This window comes from Cryptomeria japonica, chromosome 2, assembly GCF_030272615.1.
Source record: "Cryptomeria japonica chromosome 2, Sugi_1.0, whole genome shotgun sequence".
NCBI lineage: Eukaryota > Viridiplantae > Streptophyta > Pinopsida > Cupressales > Cupressaceae > Cryptomeria > Cryptomeria japonica.
In genome coordinates this window covers 194,285,786-194,298,954 of record NC_081406.1, presented here as the reverse complement: position 1 = coordinate 194,298,954, position 13,169 = coordinate 194,285,786, and the positions used below count along the sequence as shown (strand labels likewise).

The window sequence follows — 13,169 nt, the reverse complement described above, 5'->3', positions numbered from 1 at the left end:
TCCTCACATAGTTTACCTTTCTCCAATGACTGTGCGGGACCATAGATATTCCATAGTGAGAAATAGGTAGATGATAGTTTTCTCTGAACATGTCCTAAAATCCAATATTTGTTTTTGCCAATATCAACAATATTAACAGTGTTTGGGTTCCATAAGATTCCCAAACCCCCCAATAGCCCTTCCACAGCTTGAAAAGAGCCAGTCCAATTCATGCAATACTTGATAAAGTTTTCTCCTTCAGTTAAACCACTTTTCGTCTCTTGCAACATAACTATGTCACAATTTACTTTTACCAAATGGCATTTCACCATCCAACATTTGTTAGGGGCTACTAGACCCCTGACATTCCAACTAAGTATCCTCATTGCTTCCCAAGGGAGTCTTGAGATCCCTTGGTACTTTTCCTTTTAAGAAATTCAGCCACACTCATCAATCCTTTTTTGGCAGCCTCCTCCTCTCTCTTTTGTATGTTTGTCTTTCTACCTTTATTTCCTTTGTCGTACAACACTTCAACTGGTGTAGATTGCCCAATACATCTGGTCTCAATGATGTCAATTTCATCATCTCCTTCATCCTCCTCTGATTCCCATATCTCCTCTAGCACCTGGTTGATTTCTTATTTGGCAATAGATGATGTGCAATTATCCTTGATTACATGTGAATTTGTTCCCTCATCGTTCCTAATTAAATGACTTCCCCCAAATCCAAAACAAGTTGAGAATTTGCATTATTGTTATTGATCACATTTGCTTCTATGTTGGAGGGTACCTTGCTTTGTTTCTGGGTGGCCTCAGTTGACTCCCTTTGGTTATTTTCAAATTTTTTTAGGTCTCCACACCTTCATAGCCCGTGAAGGTTTCTTGCATTGTTTAGTTGAGTGATTTTGCAATCCGCAATTTAGATAATAAAACTTCTCCTCCTCTATTTCAATTGTTTGAATCCACTCCTTTGCATGGGCTAGTAGTCTAACTTCTGGCAAAATAGCTCTAACTGTTGCTAATTGAAGCCTAACGTATAGGTAAGAGTCCCCCTTAGCTATTTCAGTATCGATTTCAATTAGGGTTCCCAACGATCTTCCAATTTTGTAAAGCACTTCCTTCGTCCAATATTCCATAGGCAGATTGTTTAGTCAGATCCAAACGGGTTTCTCATATGGTTCCATAATCAGGGGATTGAAGTTTATATGCCACCTTTGGATATACAACGGAGTTGAATCCATATACCGGATTCCACCTTCCAGTATTTTCAATCTTTCTTCTTTAGATGCGAAAATAACAATAAAGAATCCGCGCGGGAAGAATCTACTTACAGATTTTTTTCCCTCTCAACCCTTGGGCTGATGAATCTGCATGTTATTGCGAGGTCTTTTAAAAACTCTAAATCCTCTTCAATCTCATCTGTAACATCTATGGTTTGTAGTTTTCTGTCGATCTTGGATCCCTCGGTATCCGCTTCCTTGTCGCCATTGGCACATTCCTGCGTTTTTCGCTCGCACTCACCATTTTTTAGTCTTTTATCATTTTATTTATTTTTATATATGTTTATAATATATATTAATAGTATAAATTAAAATATTATATTGTATTTACCTATAATAATTTTTTTATAGTTTATTAATAACTTAAAGTGACATATTTACAATTTTATAAAAATATAGCATGTCGAATTTCAAGTCCGTGAGGAGGTTTGTCCACATATTTGGCTATAACAAATAGACAAAATTCATCAATGTGAAATATTCAAAATTGTCAAAAAGTCATCACAAAGAAAGTAAAGACAAAAATTGACCAATTTAATTTTACCATGGAAAGAAGGCTGTTGAGAATTCTGAAAAGAAGCTCAAATAATTATCATTTGGGATGGTTTGGATTAGGCTTGGAATTTGATGGTCTATGCATTTGTTTTTCCAGTTTTAGTTTTAGATGTGTAGGACAACTTAAAAATTTATTAGACTGTATGAATTGACATGATATATAAAACCATAAATATAACACTTTAAATTATTATAAATTGTAAAAAAATATTATAGGTAAATACAACATAAAATTTTAATTTATAATATTAATATATATTTTAAAAATATAAATTAATTTAGAATATTTGGAAAAGATATGATATAATTGTTTCTAATTTTTAAAAATATCTTGATATGATTTTTTAGAATAATATCTATTTTTTTATATGAATTTAGAAACTTAGTTTATTAAATATTTTTTTGACAATTAATATTTCTTTTAAAACGTCAAATGAAAGCTATTGAAATGGTCAAATCGTAATAAAATTTTCATAAATAGGTAGGTGTGGCTGTCAAATTCTAGAGCTGGTGTGAACATAATCCAATAAACAATAAATAGACCCAATTGTAAACTATAAAACAATCTTTCTTTCTTCCTTCTAGAATTCTTATTGAAAAGGACTTGAGCGAGGGAGTGATTTAAAATGAGACCTGCCTTAGCCCCCTTTGACTACAACCTCGAGTGAGCTGGCAATGTTATCCACGTATGCCTCTCTATACCACACGTGGCCTCTACATTTTCGCCGCATCAAATACAATGTCAACCCTTTTCTTTTTATCTGTCCTTTACCTTAAGTTTGACCTCGTTAATTTATTGAACAGTAAGACACAGATTCTACACGGGGTTCCCGCAAGAAAGATTCTGTATATATACCACAGGAGCTACTTCCCTCTGACATCAACAATACTCCTACTTCTTACATCTTCACATTAATATCCAATTTGCACAGAACAACTTTCTGCCTAATTCCTCAGAATCCACAAATTTGGTGTCGTGTACTTTTTAAACATGGTTAAAACTTCCCAAAAGCAGAAACCCCAAAACATTTTACAGAAAGAACAGCAAGATTTGAAGGGAGTGCGCAAGAGAAAATGGGGGAAATGGGTTTCGGAAGTGAGAATGCCCAAATCCCGAGCCAAAATTTGGTTAGGGTCTTACGATACAGCTGAACAGGCTGCTCGCGCTTACGACTGTGCAGTTTACTGCCTCAGAGGATCGAATGCCAAATTTAATTTCCCTCAATCTCTGCCTGAAATTCCGTCGGCTTCCTCGCTTTCTCCGGCACAGATTCAAGCTGTTGCCGCCAAGTTCGCCAAAGAAGAATTCCGGCAGCCCCCAGAATTCCGGCAGCCGCCGGATGAGTACTCTGTAGTTTCGACTCCCGAATCGGAATGTTCTACGGGCAGTGTCCAGAATTTGGAGCAGGAGGAATGGATGCTGCTGTTTGATTCGCTTCTTGAGGATATGGACAGATACCCTAGCCTAAATTTTGAAGATTTACCTATAATTGAGGATATTGATTTTCTTCCGCTTGAGGAAGAATCCCCTGGAGTTTTTCTTTGCGGCATATGGAAGACATACTGAAATTCGAAGATTGTTGTCGCAAGATATCTGTTGAAGAGCGCCAAGTTTTTACGGCGCTCTGCAACACCAAAATTCTTTATTTTTTTAATACATTACAATCATTTTATTCTTCAAAAATATCAAAGCTGCTTTAAAACGTTTTACGACTGTTGTAAAGTTTAGTGGGAATATTCAAATAAGGTTGTTAAAGATTGGACATTGAGCATATTTTCACTAAATGTCTTAGTATCTCTTACACTCTATGATGCAGTATCAATCCCAATGAAAAGAAACAACAAATCTTATCCACTCACTCCTTTTACAAATGAGAGACCAATTTGAAAGATTTTTAAAAGTACCCATCATTTCGTATCATATTTATGTGTATGCATCCTCAACACAAGAAGTAGTCATCGATAGAATTTTAATGTAAGTATTTTTTAACAATTTTTTGAAAGAAATGGAAAGAAACATTACACAAAATTAAATCCTCATAAAACTATTTTATCAAATACCCTAACTTTTGTAAATTAATTTAAGTGCATTGACCATAATTTTTTTCAATCAAGTACCTTATCGGTTTCTTAATGAGGGTTTCAAATTAGAGGAATCATTTCAAATAATCCACATTTGTAATATATATTTATATAATTCAGTTTTCAAATAAAATGGTATTGAGAATCCACATTCTTTGTGCGAGCATGATATATTTGATTCTTTTCCAAACAAAGTTCACTTTGATTCTCACATCTAATTTGAATAGTCTTTTAATCAAACCCAATATCTTCACACAGCCTTTGTAACCAAACTTCCTCCTTGGAGGAATGTGAAGCAACCACATACTTTGCTTTGAAAGTGGAGAAAGTAATCGTGGGTTGCCTCTTGCCCATCCAACTCACTATGCCACCAAATAAAAGTAAAAACGTAGCTACTAATGGAATTTCAATTATCAAAATCACTAGCCCAATCTGCATCAACATAGCCCTATATGTCTAACATCTTATAAACACTATTAAAATTGGAATAAACTAAACAATAATCAAAAGTACCTTACAAATACCTTAAGTAATATTGACATAATTCTAATGTTCTCTTCTTGGGTTACAACTCCTATTGTTTGGACGATATCTAACCTAGTGGATATTATTGCATACAACAAGCTACTAATTGCACTAACATAAGGAACATTATCCATGTCCTCAAAATAATCTTTAGTTTTGCAAAATGTATGTATGTAGCATCCTAAATTGTACTCCCTTACAATTTTGTCCTCATTTGGGCCCTCACCTTGAAGTTTGTGTCCCGAGGCCTGATTGGAGCCCTAGTTATGCTTACACCATGCAAATTCTTCATTATTTTCAACGTGTACTTCATCTCTCCCTTGTTTCTTGGTTCCTGATTGGTCAGAACCACGACACTAGCAACTTGGTCTTCAGGGAGAAAAGCACCCACCGCCTTGGTCCTCCAATCAGGACCCATTTTTGGGTCCCTTAACGATCACATCATTTTGGTTGGGACCTAGATCCTGTGTCAGCTCATGCCGAAAAATTTAGTTTTTTTTTCGATGGGAAAGTATAAAAAGATGTCTACCCCTCTCATTTGATATATCTGGAAAAGCAATCACACATCCATCAAGCAATCAAGCATCCAAATTCAAGTGAGCAAGCAAATAGTCTTCTTTCAAGCATTGGAGTAGAAGTAAGGTCAAGTTTCAAGCATTGGAGTTGACATTCATGTTTTATGTTTATGAAGACTTCATGAAACCCTAATTACTTGTGGAGACAAACAAAACTCCATTAAAAGGTATATCATTAGTGTTTTCGTACATTATTCAACATATTCCTCAAAAAGAGAACATTTTCATTACTACAATTCAATTACATTTCATTTCTATTTCATGGTTAATTCCAAAACCAAGGTTTGACCTAAGGCAAACCTCTATTCCCAAAATATTTCCCTTCTCTAGTGTGTGCAAAAACAAGTACGAAGTTGTGATCTTCATAATTGGCTTTATTTACATATATGAACAAATCCCCCTTTAGATGGTGAAAAGTTCGGAGGACCAGTGCGACGGGCATACCAGTCTTGACATTTCATGAGCTCCTTCTAGGAAAAAAAATTGAATACACTTGTACATTCCTCATATCCAGGTTTGTGGTTTGATCCGACGACTGTAGCTTATTGTTCATGTGTTTTTACTTCATTTCAAACACATTTACCCTAATTTCAGCATTTTCACAATTCAACTTAAAAGTGGGTAATCAATTCAAATCCAATAAATTCGATAGAATTCTCAACCCTATCCTTGTTGATTTGTGGTAGATCTATCGGGTTTACCCCTCTTTAATGTATTGGTCCCTAAGTAAAAATTAGTGGTTTTCATATATCTAATTGTGGAAACTTTAATTTTCACCAATACAATGTATTTAATGAAATATTAGTGCCTACAGGTACAAGAATATTCAATGGTTTACAATCATACGTATCAAGCCTATGTAGAATAATCTCAATATACATACTTCGTGTCTACTAAATCTTTCTAATATCACTAATCTTCTTGATTACCATTCCAAGTATGTACCTAACTACCCCCATATCCTTATTTGAAAAGAACCTAAAAGTTGAGATTTAAGCTCGCTAACCATTCATTATATGTTAGAGAAAACCAAAATATCATCCACATATCCTGATGAAGCCCAATTTCATCACAAATGAATAATTTTTTTTATACCACATCAAAGGTGATTGTTGGGTAAGTGTACAAAGATGGTGGTCAAAAATGGGGTATAAGTGGACACTTTTTTATTTATTTATTTATTTATTTTACTTTTTTTTTTTTTTTTGAAATCAGGTGAACCTGAACCTGGAGGCAAAATTTGAAAGTCATCCACTCAAGATATGAAGATAATCAAACAACAAGTATTGTAGTACTCTGAATATAGTTTCCAAACTACCAAACTGTTTCAAAATTGGATAAGATTAAGGGGATCAAATACTTCGTGCACGAAAAATAGACCCTTATTTTTTCCGAAAAACATAACATAGTGTTTGACATGCGCATCAAAAAAGTCATAGTTAGATTTAGTATTTTGACAGAAAGATAGTTAAGAGTGAGCACTAGAATTTGTGTATTTTTTTGTTGAGTATTTTTTTTTTATGATTTTTCCAATCGAGCACATCCTAAAAATTAGGTACCTATTCGTGCGCGAAGCATAACTTGCACTAAAAAATAAAAAATAGAATTTTTTTTAAATGGTAAAGAATAAAGTGTACTACAATAATATATAATTTTTTTAAAATTTGGATAAGTAGATCAAAAGTTATTTAAAAAATGGTGTACGCATGTTTGTGAGAACTATGGAGACACTGGTAAAACAAATTCAATAATAATATGTTATTGTTGTTCAAATTTTAAAAGCATTATATGGTTAGAAAGCTCAGAAGATGGGTGAAAATATGGTGGCAATTTTAGAAATACCCACTTGATGAAGTGTAAACCTGATGATGAGAAAGTCGAGAAACCAAGTTGATAAAATAAAACACGTCAAAAAGGAGGGAAATGGAGGGAAATCAAACTTCCAACCCGTAGCTTTGTCATCCAGGTCTATTTCCAAGCTTAAACAGTCAAAACCGCGTACGGGGTACTTATGGTGTAAGAAGCACGTACGCGCTACTTTTGTTTTAAATTTGGGAGTGTGTATAATATGTATAATATGATATAGTATATGTAATATGTGTATACACATATAATATATAATACACACACACACACACACATATATAAAATAATATATAATATATTAAGTATATATATATACACACATATGTGTGTATGTATGTGTATTGTCTCCCTCTCTCTTTCCCTGTTGCTCTCTCTCTCTCTCTCCCTCTCCCCCCCTCCTCTCTCTCTCTCTATCTCTCTCTCTCCCTCCCTCTCTCTTCCTCTCCTCTCTCTCTCTCTCCCTCCCTCCCTCTACCTCTCTCTCCCTCTCTCCCTCTCTCCCCTTCTCCCTTCATCCATACCCCATCCCTCTGTCTCTTCTTCTCTCCCTCCCCACTCTTTTTCTCTTCCTACTCCCTTTATCTTCCTTACTTTATATTGTTATACTGCAATTAGGTATGTCATGTAGTGGTCACCATTTGGATGAACATTAGAACGAATAATCCCAAGGTCCACAATTTGAGATCGAGAGGCTATACTTTCCTTGATAGACTTAGCATTGTAATCAGTGTACAAAACCCATTGTGCATCATCCCTCCACCACACTCCTCCGGTGGTGGGCTTTGGGCAATCTTTGGTAATGCACATTTTTTCTTCCTAATTTGCTCCCTTGCAATTCTTAAAATACAAAGTGGTTTCCAAACTCATGGTATGGGTAGCAATTTATAGCCATGCCAAGGAAATCAATTCCATTGCATTTAACTATCTTATTAACCTATTTAGTAAGATTGATTTGATAGGATACAATTTAATTGCTCTCTCTCTCTCTCTCTCTCTCTCTCTCTCTCTCTCTCTCTCTCTCTCTCTCTCTCTCTCTCTCTCTCTCTCTCTCTCTCTCCTTTCCTTCACATTTTCATTACTACAAATAGTGTGTACAGGGTATTGAGCCTATTAGTTCGCTGCTTTGCCATTACATTTTTAAGGCCTAGGAGTGCGTACGCAATATTTATGAGTCCTAAGTGCATATAGGGTGCCCAAAATTACCACTGGGCAGCATTTTAGGGACCAACAACGCGTACACGGTACTTAGACATAGTTTTAGTTGCCCAAGAGCCTGAACGGCCACAAAAGAAGTTTTTGAGGTCTTTGAAGGCCCCACTGCAATCATGTCTGCACTTCTGTCACTATTTTATACATAGAAGTAAGTGATTTTTTTGTTTTTACATGATTTCAAATTATTGAATTGTTGTTCTTAGTAGTTTTGTCAATATTATTGTGATTGTTTAATAATTTTGATTCAAAAATTCAATGATAATGCTCAAATTTAATGTTATTTGATGCCAAATTTACTTTTGTTTTTATATATATATGTAATATGATTCTATTTAGGACAACCGATATCAACCATGGGAAAGAACAAGTGAGGAACGATGGAACAATGAGAGGCTGAAAAGGAAAGACAAAGGCAGTGTATGAAGAAATTACGTGACATAACAACAATGGGACAAGAAGGTATGTCATCCTCAACATCTCAATTTGATTTACCAAACGAACATAATGCACCTAATGAAATTGAAGAAGAGACAATTGATTTACCATATGAATCTAATGTAGTTGAAGAAGGGACATCATTGAATAATCAATTAAATGATGACATACACCTTCATGCAATGCACGCAATGTACCGATGTTAACACCTCCTAGAATCATTCACTTTGATTTGTATCATGTATAGTGAAAGCTCGATTGTACAATTTATTTCTTGTCTGCAACTTCCTCTTTGATTTTTATCATGTATACTCTCCTAAGAAAATTGATTTATGGATTTGTGTGTGTATATTGAATAGGAGGAAGAAGGGTCTGAAATTAAACCACAGGTGCATTATTGTGAAAAACAAGGAAACCTGCAACAATATTCTTCTTGAATGGCCAGACAAATCATTGGAGCTCTTGCCCAGATGAAAGGAAAACTGGTTGTCCCCATTGATACCCAATTTAGTGTAGATCTTGAGAAAATTAAATACATGGATAAGCAATCTGGTGAAAGTATGGATATATTTGTGGAGGTTCCAATGCCGTGGGCTCCTTTTCCTCCAAATTGTTTCCATCATAAGCAGGTCAGTAGCCTTTTGCTAACTTTCTTCTTATAAATTGGTTGAGAATACAAAATAAGTTGGTAATTATCCTTGATCTCTGTTTTCTTCTTATTCCTTAGGGATAACTCTTATCATTTTCTCTTTTTGGAAATACCCCAATGGACAATTTTTCTTTTACAAATTTTATTAGCCTTACTGGAGGAACTCAGCCTACTTGACTGTTGTTCTACAATCTTAGAGAAAATAAGCTCCCCTCACCAAATTGTGTCAAAGAAAATGAACCCAAATGCAAAAGAAGGAAGCAAAAGCAAGTTGTTCACCACTTTTGTAGATACACTTCTGGAGCTGGAATCAGTCATATTTGAAGATATCACGAGTAATTACATATTTGTTTTTGCTGTTCTATATTACTTCCAACTTTATTCATTCTTAACTTTAACATAATCATTTTATTTGGTTTTCCATTCATGGTTTGTATGTGTTTTTAATGAGCAGAGCAAATGTGGAAAATAGTGTCAACAAAGCAAAATGATGAGTCAGACTACCTGCAATATGTTTTTTAGAAGGAAACAACTAGTAGGAAGGGAAAGAGGGAGAGTAACACAGATGATGTCACAAAGAATGATAGTGGTGGGTATGCGAGAGTTCCCATGCTGTTACACAACGCCTGCCATCTAAAGAAATTGAAGTTTGTTGTAAACATGGTAGTAATAGTATATGATGATCGTCACTTGTCAAAAGGCCTGGAAGGGTACATACCCATGAAAGAAATCAAGTGTGTAACTCCTATAGTCACAATCAAGATCAATCCTATAACCTTGCAAATTTAAGAGCTGCATATGTTTTAGAAATGCAGTCCTCTTAGGGTTAGGTCAAGCTCTTACACTTGTATTTTAGTGAAATCTCGTTGTTTGTTCGCCCAGAGTCTCTCTTATGATGACAATGGTCTAGATTAGCTATATCAAAACTACACTACTGATGTTCTATTGTATTAATCAGGAAAATTGTATGACAATTTATAAATAGTTATGGGGAGGCTCCTCCAATATATCTTCTTTTTGTTTGCATATAGATGAGGTGATTAGAAGATTGACAAGGTGGTTGGTTTTCTTTTTCTTTTAAAGAAGATAGGAGATAAAGTAGAATGTTTGAAGAAGATAAACGTATTGGTTTCTTTGGACCGTGTGGATGTATTGGTTAGATATTCTTTATGGGTTGTATGGTGTACTAAGGGGTCATATGGGGTCTTATGAACCCTTAAGACTCCATATGACCCCTTAGGTGTCGTTATGGGTCATATGGTGTCCTAAGGAGTCATATGGTGCTCTATGATCCCTTAGGACACCATATGGTGTCCTATGATCTCTTAGGACACCATATGATCCCTTAGGACACCATATGACCCCTTAGGTGTCATTAGAGGTCATATTGTTTCCTAAGAGGTCATATGGTGTCCTATGACCCCTTAAGACACCATATGACCCCTCAAGACACAATACAACCCATAACAACACCATATGGTGTCCTAAGGGGTCATATGGTATTCTATGACCCCTTAGGAGACTATTTGGTGTCGTTATAGGTCCTAGGCGTGCTAAGGATCATATAATGTCCTATGACCCCTTAGATGTTGTTAGGGGTCATATTGTTTTGTAAGGGTCATATGGTGTCCTATGACCCCTTAGGACACCATATGGTGTCATTATGTGTCTTATGGTGTCCTATGACCCCTAGGACACCCTATGACCCCTTAAGACACCATATGGTGTCGTTAGGGGTCATATGGTCTCCTACGACCCCTTAGGACTCCATATGGTGTCCTAAGAGGTCATATAGTGTTCTATGACCCCTTAGGACACCATTTGGTGTCATTATGGGTCGGATGGTGTTCTAAGGGGCCATATGGTGTCCTATGACCCCTTAGGACACATGCATGGATCCCTAGGATACCATATGACCTAGAGAGGGAGAGAGGGGGAGAAGAGGGAGGGAATGTGAGAGAGAGAGAGAGAGAGAGAGAGAGAGAGAGAGAGAGAGAGAGAGAGAGAGAGAGAGAGAGAGAGAGAGAGAGAGAGAGAGAGAGTTGATAGAAGAGGAGAGAGAGATAGATAAAGGTTGATAGCCAAAGACTTGATAGAGAGAAGGAGATAGACTTGAGAGAAAGAGAAATGGAGTGAGAGGGGGAGAGAGAAAGAGAGTTAGAGGGAAAGAAATACTTGACAAAGGAAGAGAAAGGGAGGGGGAGGGAGAGGGAGAGAATGAGAGAGAGAGAAACTAAAGAGAGGGGGAGAGAGTGAGAGATAGAGATATTTGAGAGAGGGAGAGAAGGAGAGAAAGAGGGTGAGGGAGATGAGAAAGAGAGGGAGAGAAAGAGAGGGATAGATGAAAGAGAGAAAGAAGGTGAGGGAGATGAGAAAGAGAGGGAGAGATACCTGAGAGAGGGAAGAAAGTAGAGAGGGAGATGCCTAAGAGACAAAAAGGTAGGGGTTAAGGAAGAGAGAGAGGGAATGTAGGGAAGAGACGAGAGAGATAATGTTGATATGAACATGCTGATTACTGAAATTTGACTGTTTGGAATTTATAAGAATACTCAAAAAACTCGAATTTGCATTATAACTCTTAGAGATCTGGAACCACTCTCAAACATCCTGACAATATATACATAATATATAACTTAAAGTATAAGAAAGATAAAAGACAAAGAGAAATGCCACTTTACTTAAATGTTATATTTTATGTATATATCCTTTCGAAAAACCTAATGGAATGCTAAATAAATTGCATTTTATTGGCAGACAAACACACACATGGTTTACAAACTAAAACCACGTACAAGGTTTTAGTTTCTAAACCACGTATGTAGTTAGTATACTTTAAACCCCGTACACGATTTATCTTTAGTTAGGCTCGACAAAACAAGCCTAAACGCGTATAGGGTTCTTTAAATTTGAAATACTCCGTGCGCGTTTTGTTGTTTTTCATGTTTTGTTTTGGGTGTGTCCACTTTTATGACCACCATCTTTGTGCACTTACCCTGTTTCAAACCATAGAGAGAACGTTTTAGCTTTCATACTAGATGTTCCTTTCCTTTTACTTCAAACCCCTTTGGTTGTTGGATAAATATTTTTCCTCTTTATGGTCCTCATGTAAGGATGTAGCTTTGACATCCATTTGGTCTATCTCAAAATCATATGCTATAACAATGGATAAGAGAAATCTAATTGAAGAAAATTTAGCAATAGGAGAGAAAATCTCACTAAAATCAATTCACTCTCTTTAAGAGTAGCCCTTGGCCACCAATCTGACCTTGTACCTCTCTAATGAACTATTTTCTCCGAACCTCTTTTTGTAAATCTCTTAGCAACCAACGGATTTCCTTTTTGTGATAATGAACGTTATCCAATGTGTCACATGAATTTAGAGTCACCATCTCCTCTTTCATAGCTTATATCTAAGATTCACTTTCTTTTGAAAGAATAGCTTTCTTGTAGGACCTTGGTTCATCATTAGTACTAAGAAAAGAAAATACAGAATTGAAATGTAGTGGGTATGTTTGTTAATTGGATTTCCTTTCCTTGAGGATCTTCTGAAGGGTGGAGTATAGGATTATGATTCTTGTTCTTCAAATGTATGTTATGCTTCTTGATTTACCTTTTCAATTTGTTGAGAACTCCCACTCGAATCCTAATCTTCCTCTCCATCCTCTTCCTCATCTTCGTATTCTTCAACATGTGCATCTTCTAGCTTCAATTCAAAGTGCATTGTTTTACATGTAGTTGTTTCCTTTGGTTGTTCAAGTACAATATCAATAAAAATATTAAAATAGTATTTTCTAATGTGTTTAGATTCTATATTTTAATTCAAAACTTCCCTCTTAACCTTTGAAATGCATTCTAACATTTCATTAAGTCATTTAATTGATTTCACTCATAGCAACCAATACACACATTAGGAAGTAATAAAGGACATGCAAGAATGCAACATATTGTTATATTAGTACGGTGGGGATCTTGAATCAAGAAGGATCAAGAGCCAGCCCACCATTTATCTAGA

The 13,169-nt window shown here is 35.7% G+C and overlaps 1 protein-coding gene across 1 annotated transcript; it reads left to right on the top strand.

The window, feature by feature from the left end:
- The first annotated feature begins 2,684 nt into the window (after window positions 1-2,684).
- On the top strand, window positions 2,685-3,587 carry LOC131049823 (ethylene-responsive transcription factor ERF016). The gene has a single exon (XM_057983907.2). The coding sequence runs from the start codon at window positions 2,805-2,807 to the stop codon at window positions 3,378-3,380; it is 576 nt and encodes a 191-aa protein (XP_057839890.2). The 5' UTR covers window positions 2,685-2,804; the 3' UTR covers window positions 3,381-3,587.
- Window positions 3,588-13,169: the final 9,582 nt, after the last annotated feature.

Bases quoted from the DNA above. Each gene is read 5' to 3' on its own strand.
- LOC131049823 (XM_057983907.2), top strand. From the start codon at position 2,805: ATGGTTAAAACTTCCCAAAAGCAGAAACCCCAAAACATTTTACAGAAA.